Consider the following 14,076-nt stretch of genomic DNA (forward strand, 5'->3'; position numbering starts at 1 on the left):
CGGGGCTTCTGTCTCGCTGCTTTCCTGCCTCACTCTCTCCCTGCCTGCTTCCCTGCCTTCCTCTCTGCTTTCCTGCCTCCTTCGCTCCCTCAGGGTTAGGGTTACGCCTAGGGTTAGGGTCTCGGAAACCACAAAGCCCACAGCTCCAGGCACACTGCAGCCGCGAAAGGCAGCCCAAGGGGAGCGCAAAACTGCCCCAACGCGCCTGCCTCCACGGCTTTTTCCTCAGAGGCAGCCCTAGGCCAGGGGCTAGGGCTTCCTGCCTCCCTCTCTCCCTGCCTGCTTCCCTGCCTTCCTCTCTGCTGGCTTGCTTGCTTTCTTTCCCCCGTCCCTGCTGGCTTTCCTCCCTCTCTCCCTGCCTGCCCTCCCGTTCTCTTCCCTCCCTGCCTGCTTTCCTCCCTGCCTCCCTTACACTGAAATAAAGACTTGCATTCATTTGAGCCTTCTGAGAATTTCCAGCACGTGTCACGATGCGCTGAGATGTCGAATTCCTGTGAATTCACACAGTTTTGTTGTTTCTTTTCAGAGAAACGCGTGTGTCTGTGGTTTACACTACAGCCATGATAACTCCTCTTGTTGTGAGATTATTTGTAAGATGTATGCTATTCAAAGGGTCTTTGATAATAAGCACGTTTGAGTACTTTGATTGGCTTGATATAAATATATATTTATATGTATATTAAAAAGAAAAGCACATTCAGAGTGGCAAGCCAGTCTGAATTGGAAAAACCTTGCAACAGGGAGTTGCTAGAAAGCATTTGAAACTTAAATGTAGATCTGAAATATTGCAGGGCTTGTAGTGCTTTATTATGGAACTGTTCATTTGAAAGGTTGTTTTTGCTGGATTTTCCCCCAATTTTAGGTAACAGTGGATAATACAAGTAGGAACTTGGATGAAATTTCAAGGCCTGCATCTAGCTCAACCTATTTGTAGATCTTTAAGTACATCAATGGAGTTAACAACACCAGAACCATGTTTGCAAGAGGTAATTTTTCTCTCCTTCAGCAGGTTAAAACCTCCATGGCTAATTTTTCATAGTAGAATGTTAAAGAAGTACTATTCTGGTTTTTTAGTACCCTAACCTGACAACACCAAATCTGACAGTCTGGGGGATGATGAACTGGAGAATCAATGTGAAATCTAAGTAAAAGACCTCTTTCCTAGCATCAGTATCAGACCTGAAAATGGTTCTGTTACTTAAGAAGTGCTCTGCAGTGTTGTACAGAATCGTTGTTGTCCTTTGTGATAGCATGTGAGTATTGTGGTTATCTTCTTCACCCAAAACATCCCTGTTTTCATGGTGGCAATAATTTTCATTTCACAGGTTGATTCACCCGTCAGTTTGGCTGATGGTTATCAGAGAGGTGGTCTAGAAGATGGCTGTCCAGCAGAAAACAAAGGTGATGACAGAGATAAATCTGATGCCCAGGAAGTAAGAACTGATCAGCAAACAGTGGAGAGTGTGACCATCTCTCTTCACAAGTGTCTATGGAATCCCAATGAGTTGTCAGGTGGGAATTACTAAAACTTTCTTGTATTGTGTCTAGACCAAATATCAAGTTTTTAGAGTTCAGGTAAAATTCTGCTGATGGAAGGAATAGAGGTTGCAAATAGGCAAATTTCTGGAAAAGAAGATGTCAAAATCCATACCTTCATTTCTCTTCACTATGAAATCCACCTTTGAAAGTATTATTACTGTCAGTACAGTACTGTACATGTCTTGTGGCATCATAAACTGTGATCTAGCTTAAAAGATAATTAAAACCCGTGTGTGTGTGTTCCATGGAATCATGTAGGAAAGTGTTTTTGTTAAGATGTTTTTATCAAACTTTTCAGAGTAATCATGATCATTTGTTTGACACATTGTATTCTAATAATGGTCCACCTGTCCTAAAACCTGTAATCTATGGTTAGAAATTACAGTATTTAACAAATGAACAACGTTAATACTTATAAAGTGCTTTGAATGTAAGTAAGCAGTGTATAATTTTAATTGAAGCACTTGCAGAAGTGTTTCATGGCATTCTTCTGTCGTTCTGTAAATGGTAATGGATTAATGTTCTGGGGTGTCCAGCTGTTTACACATAGAGATGCAAAGGCCAGTGACTGAAGCAGATATTTGGATACAGTCTTGAAATTTACTTAAGATTTCATGACAGAATTTGGGTCAAAAGAAATCCCTTGATTCCTGCTCCTGTTTTTAACATGAGTTCTGGTGTACTATTATATGCTATTTTTTAAATTAATTAATTGCAAGGACTCTGTGGTGACCCCTAATTGACAAAAATGTACCTGGTTTATTGTGAAAGACTTTTCCCTGTGTTTTGCAGGATGTACCTCTGCTTCAGATTCTCGAGATGAAAGCACTGAAACACAAATGTTGAAATTCTGTGAACCTTCTCCAGGACAACCAAGAAATGCAAAGTCAGATACAACTTCACAAACTTTGAAATCTTGTGAGCCTTCCCCAGGAAAACCAGGTAATGCAAAATCAGATAGTATTTTTCAGGTGTATAAAATGGGTAGTGCAATAAAACCTTTTCCTTTTCTTATTAATGCTTCTGAGTTTGTAATGGTCACGTATTTGTGTGTATATTCTATAGTTATAAAAGAATACTGCAAATTGAATTTGTGTATGAATTGTGCTTTTGAAGAGGTATTGGATGAAATCTTTATTTAGAGATTGCTTTATTAATGGATACTAATTTTCTTTAATGCTATAATAGAATTTGAGTTTTCCATAGATTCAATCAGTCTAATAAGGCAGAATTCAGTGGTTATCATATCCAGTGCAGCAATGTTAGTCACCAAATGGGATATTACTATCTACAGAACAGAAATTCAATAGAACTCAACCTAAAGCTTCACTCAGTAGTTTAAGGTTTATATCAATCTGCTGAGTTCAGGCCAGTTGAAATATGTGCTCTTTTTTTTACCATTTGTCATTTGGTCCATCTGTCCTCTGTAGCTCACTTAGATTTTAATAACACTCCCCTTGTTGTATCCCTGATATTTTTGTGGCAGTAAGTAGACCAATGCATCACAGTAAATGGTTGAATCAATGGCTATGTAAAACATTTGACCTCAAAAGATTAGAAAATGAAATAGAGTGTTACAGGGTTCCAAAATTTGTAAATCTGTGGGATTAGGGACAGTGCTACAAATGTTTCCTCTACTCTTAATGTGGAAGCCATAAAAGAGGACAGAGCATGAGGATGCTATAGGAAGGGGAAAAGGTAAAAGTTATAATTAAAATCTGCATATTTAGGAAAAAAAAGGAGACAGTGTAGAAATCTACTTTAATTAAGTAATGGTAGTTTCCATCATGTTTCACAGTTTTTTATTTCTTATAGCAATATTTTTCTAGAACTAGTATAGGAATCTGGTTTTGCTAAGACATAAGACTGAAACTTCTCTAATATTTAAAGGCAGAGATATTACAGGGTCTCTCTTAACCCCCCCCCCCTCAAAAATGTCTCTTTTGAATTATTAATTTTAAAATGTATTCTACAGGTCAGGCTGAAAAAATTATTTTATATTTTTAAAGTCAGTGATTTTTTTGCAGATACTATGGAGATCTTGTCACTGTGCTATTATAAATTTGAATCAAATCACTTGCCCAAAATAGGTGACTTTTCTTCTCCCACACCTCCATATCCAACCGATACAGCTCAGAGTTTGATTCAGCACTCTGTTGCAAAGACTTCTGTATTTTTCCCTGCTACAAACAGGTTTAGAAATTAACATGTGTTTGAGAATGCTGTACTCTTGCCTGTGGGTGTTGCCAAATTACTTGAACTGCTTTTTAGTGTTTGTTTGTTTTTTTGATATGCTTTAAGCCAACATTAATTTTAAATATATTCTCCAGCAGACTTGTCTGACTTGGAATGTCCTGAAGACATGGACACAGATGCTCGGATTCAAGCAGCTATAAGGAAAATGCATAAACTTGACACAATACTTGAAAAACGGTGTTTTAAGGAAAAAGCAGTTAAAAAGCAAGGCAGAGAAATGAGGGCAATGCTCTGGGAAGAACTTCAGGTTAGAAGTGTTCTGCTTATTTTGTGACTGATATATCTTAGAGTACCATCTTATGGAATTATCATATTTCAGAGAGCTTTATTATTAAGTAACTCATAGTTGGCTAACTAAAATTAAGGAATGGATCTTAAAAAGTAAGATTGGATAGTTTTTAATACCTATTGGCTAAGCAGGCTTTGAAAGAAGGAGATGGTCCTTAAAAATTGATAAGACAAATTGCCAAATACACATCTGTCTGGGTGTGGTTTATTAGCACAGTATTAGCTTGAGTTCTCTGCTTGCAGGGAGAGTAAGGTGTGTCAGGAGGTAACATCAGTGAACCCGGGCTGAAAAGCATTTATTCTGCTCAAGTGGGATCCTTGTTAGGCCCAGTTGTTTCAGTACTGTCTGTTGAAGAAATTAAAGATGCTGCTTGAAGAAGTCATAAGAATGCTACAACACAAATTCCTTTTCCCTATCCCTGTCCTGGCCTCTAGCAGTTAAATGCCTTGAAACAAGTTAGTATTTCCTCTGTTTTACATGAATAGAAATGTGAGTTGCTAAAAACCATGATTGATTTGACTGCATTTCATAATTTCATTGGATTTAGATTTGGAGCCGCACAGAGGTTACAGAGCTTCTTTGTCAGGTGAAGTGGGTCTCCACATAAAAGGCAATATGTAACAGAGGCTTTAACGTTTCACCATACTTTTGTCATAACTTCTGGAGATATTTTCTTCTTGAGGTCATCTGAATAAATTGAGAGGAGTAATTTTTAATAGGGTCTGAAGTTCATTAGATCTGATAAGCAGACAGTGTATTTTCCTTTAAAGAATGTGCTTTAAATACATGCACGTATCTCTGCATACACAGTTTATTTCTTTGGAATAGTGTATCAGAACCACAGGAAGCAATGAGGAGGTGGAAAACACAAACCAGTTATTAGTGTTCTCACCATGGCATAATACAGCTGGTAAGTAAAGAGAAACAGAATTGTGATACATCCTATCTTTTTTCTTTTTGGGGAGAGAATAAGGATTTGAGATCTGAATGGTTATTGCTGAGCAAACATCTCAGCTTGAATGTTGGAAGTACATGCATAATAATGGTAGCAATGTGTAGTTAAAATATTTAAACAAAAGTTACTATTTACAATGTAATCTGCTTTTATTTCTATGCTAAAGTTTGTGTTACCAAGGGAAGGAAACAACTTGATACCGGTGATATTTAGACAGCCTCCAGTAGATGTCAGGATATATTAAAATAGCAGTAGACAAACAGACTATATAACTGCTAACGCCTTTATCTCAAAAGTATCTCCTGTAGAGACCATGTGCATCTTGTGGTTTCTGGTGTACTGCACTGAAAAAAATACATAGTTTAGATTTATAGCTTTCCTCCAGCTTGATCTTGAGATTTTCTGTATCATGCTAGTGCCTTACTTTTCAGGTCTTATTTATTTTGGTATTTATTTAATTAAGTGAATGTCTTGATGGCTGCCCTGATTTAATATATTTTGCTTTTCAGAACTTGAATTCGATAGAGCTTTATTAAGTAAATTATATATGAGAGCTGTTATAGTTTTTTATATAGCTATGAAATCAAGCACAAGTTTGGGTACAAAATCATTAATAACTTAAGTGTTCCAAGCCTTTCAGGCACAGCAAAACCTTCTGACACATTCACAGCAGAAATGTAAATCAGGGGTTAATTAAGCAGCCCTAAATTCCTTACCCCGTGCTCTGTTTAACAAAATCATTTGTTCAGTGGAGTCCATTACACTTCATTATTACTGATTTTTGTATGTTTTTTTCATTGTGAAAATCACATTTAATTAGTTTGGTTCTTTGCAATATGAGTCCTTTTCTCTAAGTGCTAAGTGTATAGACTGTGACTTACTGCTCTAACTGGTATTTCCAGTTGGCGCATATGAATATGTCAATTGATTTATTTTTTTCTTTGAGTAACTGAAACAACTAGGATGCTTGAACACTATTTTTCTAGACTATGCCCTTGACCTAAGCTTCTTGGAAGTCTAATAATTCATGCACAGGCAGACACCAGCTGTGAAAACCTGGATGCCTTACTCTCATTCAGAGTTTTAGATGACTTGCCACATGGTGTCTGCAGAGGCATTTGAACTTCAGGGCCTTGGGCTGTGTCTTTGAGAATGTGATGAATTGTCTTCCAGGGGTAGTAGTTGTTAAAAACATGAACACAGCCATAAGAATCTGCATAAATATGACTCACACTTTGCACTTTCCCCCTTCTTTATCTCTTGAGAAATACAGTGCTTATGTCACTTATCCAAGTGAATTTCTTTACTTTCCAAGTGTTTGATACACATGACGCTAGATCTTCTTTAAATACATTTCAATTAAATTTTACTGGAAAAAATTCCTTACAGATCTCTCCCATGCTAAAGAAGATGAAATATGCACTTCAGTATTTCACATGCACGCAAATCCTGAAGATTATAATTGCCATAAAGCCCAAGAAAACCAGGGTAAGCTTTATTAATGGTAGAGTTTGCATTTTTAGAAATGGCAAAACGACATGTGCAATGGGTGGGTAATGAAGACTCAGCCTTTTTGGCAAGGCCAGTGATATGGGAAAAAGCAAGGTTACTTACTGGAAGAGTGACAGTTCTTACCTTTTTTACAAATGAAAGAAGAGAGCAGCTATGTGACTTATCTAAGACGTTTTACTCAAGATGCTAAGAAAATTTTTTACTTTTGGGTTTATTAAGCCATTTTTCTTTCATTTCAAAAGTAAGAGGTGTGTATAACTGATATATTGTAAAATGTATCATTGATTCTTCATGGTAATTCTTTAAAAACTTACCTTAGAGTACCAGCAAAGATATCTTAGCTTTTATTAGTAGGCTTATATTCAAGAAACTATCTGGAAATGACAAGTGGTCTTGAATCTGACTGCAACTGTTCTGTATTTTTTTGGTTTTCAGCAGAAATCATATGGATTTGTGTCAAACATAAATCTTCAGACACCTTATTTTATGTTTTGCTATCCTGATTATTGTAAAGTCTGCATTGCTTTTGTGAAATAAGTACTTTCTGGCAAAACTCAACCACCTGCTGATTCTTTTAGGAACCATGTGTTATCATGCGTTGTACAGACATTTCAAATTCTGTTAGTGGTGTATGTCAAATAAATGGAATTGTGTTTGTATGCCTTTATTCTTTTCATATTTGAAATTCAAATTTGTGTGGTTAGTAACTTTTCACATGTGTTGTGATATAAGAATAATAGCTTCAGCTGCCATTGCTGTCAGCTGCCATTGTTTATTTCTTTGTCAACTACCATTCTATGTAAACAAAAGTAATCTATCTTCCTGGTGACTGGCTAAGATGACAAAGATGTAGTATAAGTGCATTCCTTAAGGCTGAAGGAATGGCAGCAATATCTCTGCAGTTTGTAGAATGTGACTGCATGTTTTAATTTTTGAACATGGAACTCAGCTCCTTTATCATTTTAGCACTTGTCTTAGTTCCCCAGTATGTGACCTTCTCTTTGTGGGCTGAAGCTTTTAATTTCTCTGTCTTTCTACCATGTATTTTCATTCCTCCCTTTAAATAAAGCTTGGCCTCAGCTTCTTTCTCCAAACTTTGAGTTGTGCTGGAGTGCCCTTGAATAACAATGGCAGGTTTCATTACCAGGTTTCAATACAGCACTGACTTCTGGAGCTCCCAGTACAGGAATGGTTGGGAGTTGCTATCACTTGCACTATTTTGAGATGTTCTGCACATTCCTACTTTGGGAATGCGTGAAGCAGAGATCACTTACAGCTTGTGAGCAATATATATTGCTTTAAATGACTTTTACTATTTCTGCTGGAGGCTTTTCATGTGGTTTCTGAATAGCTAAGAATTACTGTTTTGGTTGCTTTTGGATTTCTGTGTCACAGCTGTCATAAAGGCAGACCAAAAACAAGAGAGGCTTGGGAAGAAGAATGTATGCACTAGTTTTATGCTGTTACTTCATCAGTCTCATCAAGATTTATACCAAATCTTTGAAATATGTGCCAAATCTACCAAAATGCATATGGAAAATTTGTCTATCTGCAATCTCTCTTTTAATTACCTTTGGCAGTCTTCAGTGATCCATGTCTGTCTCTTCTTTCTTCAATGTTCTGAGATGTTCTGTATGATAGCTCCCTCTCAGAAATGCTATTCTACAGTCAAGTGAAAGATATAGCTTAAAATAAGGTATGTCTTGCATGTTATGTTGGTGTTTGGTGTGTTCTGCTTATTTCAGGATGCAACTTGTCATCTTTCTATTAATGCTTACATTCCTATATGGTCCATTTCCTTGACATGTGATGTTGCCTGGTAATGGTAAAGAAAGCTTAGGATGCTTTCAGAAAACAGTTGGGCATTTGAACTGTGAGGGGGTTTCTTGATCAGATGCAACACTTCAGTCCTTTAAAGTTTGTGTGTAAAGGATGCATGGAATTTATTTCAAATCTTTGGGAGTTTGCTTTCATTCTCTCTTCACTCTGAAAAAGAGTTATTTCCATGTAGCCTGTCTTCTATTATCTAACATGTCAAGTTCATTTTTTGCAGGGAAATAACCTACTCATTTTTCAAATTTCTGCTTTCCAGAAAAGCAAAAAGTTCCATGCCTGCTTTTGAAGTAGTTATTGAAATTTAGAAGTTGATTATATTTGCTTAGACTTGTTATTTAATGTGACAAATATTTGCTGTTTGTAAGGAATTGGTATTTTGAGCATGGTAAAAGTCTCTGAAAAACAGAATCATGCCTTTTTTTTGGTCATGGATAGAATTCTATTGTTATTAGAAAATCATGTGTGTATTTAATAAATTTACAGCTCCATGATGAGTTATATTTTTTAACAATATTTGTTTTATGAGCTGTGTTATAATAATATCAACTATATCATCTGTTTTTCAGCTGTTTTATTTAGAAAAATGTACTTGATATGTCTCCAGATAGTTCTGTGGTTTTCAAAAAAATTATTGTCTGGTTTTGTAAAGATGAGAAAACTGCAATGATGATAGGGTTTAAAGGAATGCTGTGGCTTTTAAGGCCACCATGTTTAACATTTTTGAGGTCAGAAATCCTAAAGTATTTTAGCCTTTGTAACATTGAGTGATTTCATACAATAAAAAGTTGAAAACGAAATTAGATTTTGGCAATAGTATGTTTTAAATACAATAATACATAATACTATTTACACAAATAATGAAAACATCATACAAAAAGTTTATCTATTGACTCTCTATATTTGCTAAAGATTTGAATGGGATTGATGTTATTACAGTTCTTGTAGAGTCAAAATAGTAATGATTTTAATGTATCAACTTTTCTTCCTCAAACATCAGATTATCCAAGTGAATTAGAAACAGAAAAAACGCATAGCAAAAATAAAACCAGCCTGCATTTCATTAAAAAGAACATTGAGGTAAGCATTGAAGCATAAAACCAATACTATTTTTAAAATGTTAGCTAGGAATTAGTCAATAAGTACTTTTGGAAATAGTTTTCTCTTAAAATCAGGAACTTTAGAAGCTAATTAGGCATAAATGAAGAAATTACCTTTCTGTTAAAACTGCTCTTTATGGCAGAATACTGCATTAGGCAGTTCTCAGCTTGGATGCTCATATTGGTAAGGATAATACTGCTTCTATGCATTTGGTAAATAGTACTGGAAACTGAATTGTTGTGTTTGTGCCTGGATGTAGGTTTTTTTAAGGGCAATATCCTAAGACTTAAAAAATGTTTTTACTGTTAAATAAACTTAACATTATTTATTATTAACTTGATGCATAAATAAAGGCTAGATATACTTGTTGTTCATGTGTAGCCTGGATGGGACCAAGTGTCAGAAAAATACATCCCTTGATTTTCTGCCTTTTTTTTTCCTGTGAGGACTTAGTAGGTATCATGATTTTTCATCCAATGAAAAATATTTGCCTCCCCACTATTTCAAAGACTAAGATAAGATTATAAATTTATTATATGTAGGCTGCTATATTTTTCTGTCAGAGTGCTAATTTGTATTATTGAAATAAACAAGATTTGGCTGTTAATTTCATAGAGTTTAAAAGCTTTGTTTTGGAGGTGTTTGATTTAGTGGAGTTTTTAAGCATGGATTTTTTTTCTTGTTGTAAATATTTCAGCTAGCAAGGGATTCAGGAAACCAATTTGTTATGCTTGAAGGAGAAAGGAAAAGGCTAACTGAACTATTGAAAGATACAGAAGATGGAACTGAATTGCAAGACCTTGAGGTATGACAAATTTAGTCAGTATTGTTCTGTTGTATTTGGCTTATTTTTACAGTAAATCTAAATTTGATCTTAGTTCTACCATGAAAATACCCTACTGAGATATGACAGAAAATATGGATAGATCCTGTTGAATTTGTCTCCAAAAATGAATTCTCATTGTTACTTCTCTTTGTTAATTTTACTAACATCAGAACCTAAAAGAAAAGTTAGGCATGGGAGGAGGGAACCTTAGAGCAACACTTGGAGAAAATTACTTTTTTTTTTTTTTTTTTGCATAAAATGTGAAGTTGTGGAGTATCAATCTGAGTGGTTAATGCTGTAGTCTCGGGGAGAAAGGCCAGCAACTACTTGCAAAAACCTCCCAACAACAATTTTTTGACAACTGATAAATGGACTTAAAAATGCAGTAACTAGGGAAATATACATCTGACAGTATGTTTGGGTTTTTTTGCTTCAATTCTCAAGGCATCAAGGCAATGGACAAGTGTAATGTTTGTCCATATTTTGTATTTGTTATATGTCACTATCATGTTGGCATGTATCTATAGAGATTTCATTGTTAATATTAGATACGAAGTAGATCATCTTACAGGACACGTGTGTTGTTGTATGTCCTTGATACCATGGACAAGAAGGGTAATTTATGGGTTGCTCCAGTCTGTACTAGATCATTTCTTTAGAGAAAAAAAGTGCCTAACTCCCCTATCAAAGTAGAGTGAAAGAAAGGATAATAGTTACTTAGACCTGTGTAGTCTAGTGATGGATTCTTTCTCTCCTACATTTGAAGTTTTTTATGGGTGAGGCATTTCCTGTGGCTACTTCATAACAAAAATCATGAGGAAGCTCTTGAATAATCTAGGCAACTTCAGGCTGGCCCAGGTAACTATCCAGCTGATGGCCTCTTTCATCTTATTTTATTCTGACTTTTAAAAAGCTGGTGCAATCACATTGGCTGGAGTAATATTTTGGAGTCTGTCAATCAAGGCAGATCTGGTTATGTTCTGTGAATTCCTCTGTATGGTGTAATGTGGATTAGAAAATCTTATTTGACTTGTACTACTATATATGCCAAATATCCAAACAGCATTTCTCACTTCCTGAAAGAATGTTTTATGAGTGTTAAAAATATTTTAGAAGTACACATTTTCATGCTAATTTAATTGTCAAAGCTGAAGCTGCAGGGGTATAATTGTTTCAGATGTTCCACAGAAAGCACTGACCGTGCTGTTATAAAAGTATTGTTCTGAGTTAACACACAGGAAACATTGACAGGACAGAAGCTTATTTTCCAAACAAAACTATCCTGAAAATACAAAAGACAATATGTGAGTCCATTTCATCCTGGAGTAAAATGACTGCTGGGGTAATTTGGATATTTGGAGTATGGGATACTGACACTGAGCTGTAGCTAACAAGCGCAGTTACATCTTACTGGACTCCTGTAGAGTCATTTCTGTGTTTTTGCTCTGTGATTTTTACTCTCTGATTAGGAGGTGGTTAACATGGCACAAATGTAGTACCATGCTGGATACTTATGTTTTTGTGGCCACTGTCTAACCTGAACAGATGTCTCAACAAAGCTGGCAGCATCTGAGACATTTGTGAGTAGCTATTTTGGAGTCAATTCAGGTCTGCTCAGGCTCATTAGTTGTGTCTCATCAGACTTGTAAGAGAAAGCATTACAACTGATTTTGTTTCACAAAAAGGATGACTCTTCTTTCTCTTTTTTTTTTTTCCCATTTATTCTGAAGATAATTTATGACAGGTGTTTGGGGTATGCTTCTTTTTTCTTTTTGCAACTAATGTGCTTTAGGGTAATGGGGATGAACCACAAATGACCTCATAGCAGTGGTATTGTAATTGGAAGCTGATATTTCCTCCTCTTGTATGGGTGCAACTGCTTGAATAGCCAGAGGACTAATCTGGAAGCTGGAAACAAATGGTGGACATGAATTTCTTAAAAGGCAGATGTTAGAGTCTTAGACCAAGGTGCTGCTCCTGTTCTGGTAGGAAAGAGAAAGGAAACCAGCAATACACTCATGTCCTTCCACACATCCTTCCTCTTTTAAGGTCCTATCTACTGCTTCATTGTGGTCAGGACAGTGATGCAATCTGCTAGTCTGATACTCAGTGGAGGGGGGTTGTGCAGACTTGCTTCCCTGAGGGTGAGGCAGGGAGTGCCAAGTTGCTGTGGAGGACCTGCATCTGTCTGTGGGTATGAGCTCATTTGCTTGCCTTAAGTGGCCTAGCTCACTCACAATATGCAACTATATGTAGTAGGAGTATTTATTCATGTGTTATTCAGGTGTTAGCTGCTATCAAGAGGGAAAAGTCATGTAAATCATGATCAGGAAAAGAACTCTCTGCCTTGTGTCTCTCCCAGGGTTTCTGTGATAACACATAGGGGCTCTAGAAGGATGGCAGATGCTGACCTCAGAGCAGATCCTTTGATTTCCTATGAATGCCTTGTTTTCTTCATTGGTGGTACCTTGCAAGCATCACATTACATCTCTGTTTGAGATTTGGCTCCAGGTGGTTTCTGCTGAAGTATCAACCTCTGGAGCTTTATTCCAAACCAAGTTTTGGTTAAGCTTTCTCACTTTTTGACTCCTTTATCAGATAGAAAGTGGTTGACCATTTAAGTTGCTCCTTGGTTATATTTAAAAGTGATGAATGTATGAATGTCTCTACTTGCTCTGTACATAGCTGCTCTTTAGTGTGCCAGGGACATGAATATTAGGGAGATTTTAGCTGTATACTGGATGAAAATTTACATTTTACTATTATGGTATGGTTTATCTGAAAAATAAATACACTTCATATGCAACTACTCTCAAAGTCTGTTTCTTTTGTAAATGAAGCATAAGTATTTTCTGTGCTTCCAACAGGAAAATGTCTCTGTCTGGCAGGCACCAGGAGAAGGGTACACACCTGAACTGATGGAATTTCATCTCCTGAATGAGATAGACAATAAGCTTCAACTGCTACTCTCTGATGGGGAGTTTCCTGCACTTTCCAGCTCTAGCTCAAAAAGTCCTAGCCAGATATATCAGGTAGGTTACAGATCAGAGTTCATCTGCAGATATTTTATTTGAAGTGTGTGTTTAGATCAATGCTGCACATGGCTAGATTTGTATCTTTTGTATTTTTTTTTAGGATCATCTATTTATTCATAAAGTCTATGTGTTAAGGAGTGAAGTGAGAAATTTTAGCTGTAGAAAACAATGGAAATACAATATTTTGAGACATATGTAATTTGAGAACTGACTTGTTTTTAAGAGTTGTTGGTTCCATACTTCCAAGATACATATTCAGAAGTTGGTAACTCATACATTTTTATCTGTATGAGGGTGGTTCTTTCAGCATAGTAACAAATTATCCATTATGGTTTACCTTTGGGAATTAGAATTAATCTTCTTATCTCAGGATACCAAAAGTGCCTATTCACTTATGATCTGAAAGATAAGGCAATGACAGATAAGAAATGTTAAAGACTGTAGAAGATAGATTGAAATCGTATGTCCCTTGTTTTTAACGGCCTTTGTCTTTTTGCCTTGCCGGCAATATTGAGATTTGAAGATTAAGAATCAAGGTCTCAGCCTTGAGAAATGATTGTTTGAATTTTGTACTTAGAAGACTCCGATTTATCCCGTGCCCTGGTACTGTTGCCTCTACTATAATGGGGTTTAAACCAAAAACTCCTAATTCTTATTTTTAATTTATTTGCACAAAGCTTATATTTTTCTGTAATATTTTTGTTTTATGGCTAGAACTGATGTATCAGAG

The 14,076-nt window shown here is 36.1% G+C and overlaps 1 protein-coding gene across 5 annotated transcripts in view; it reads left to right on the forward strand.

The window, feature by feature from the left end:
* FSIP1 (fibrous sheath interacting protein 1) overlaps positions 1 to 14,076 on the forward strand; it is a 69,742-nt gene that overhangs the window by 132 nt on the left and 55,534 nt on the right. Inside the window, exons 2-10 of one of the 5 annotated variants that reach the window (XM_018907492.3) lie at positions 863 to 986; positions 1,326 to 1,512; positions 2,332 to 2,481; positions 3,870 to 4,042; positions 4,913 to 4,994; positions 6,429 to 6,527; positions 9,385 to 9,464; positions 10,183 to 10,290; positions 13,179 to 13,343. In XM_018907492.3, coding sequence (XP_018763037.2) covers positions 894 to 986; positions 1,326 to 1,512; positions 2,332 to 2,481; positions 3,870 to 4,042; positions 4,913 to 4,994; positions 6,429 to 6,527; positions 9,385 to 9,464; positions 10,183 to 10,290; positions 13,179 to 13,343 — 1,137 coding nt within the window. In that variant the 5' untranslated portion in view covers positions 863 to 893. Of the gene's footprint in view, positions 1 to 6; positions 987 to 1,325; positions 1,513 to 2,331; positions 2,482 to 3,869; positions 4,043 to 4,912; positions 4,995 to 6,428; positions 6,528 to 9,384; positions 9,465 to 10,182; positions 10,291 to 13,178; positions 13,344 to 14,076 lie in introns of those variants that run through there. The other 4 variants (XM_050975723.1, XM_018907494.3, XM_018907495.3 and 1 more) reach the window with 4 other exon arrangements.

This window comes from Serinus canaria, chromosome 5 (genome assembly GCF_022539315.1).
Source record: "Serinus canaria isolate serCan28SL12 chromosome 5, serCan2020, whole genome shotgun sequence".
Classification (NCBI taxonomy): domain Eukaryota; kingdom Metazoa; phylum Chordata; class Aves; order Passeriformes; family Fringillidae; genus Serinus; species Serinus canaria.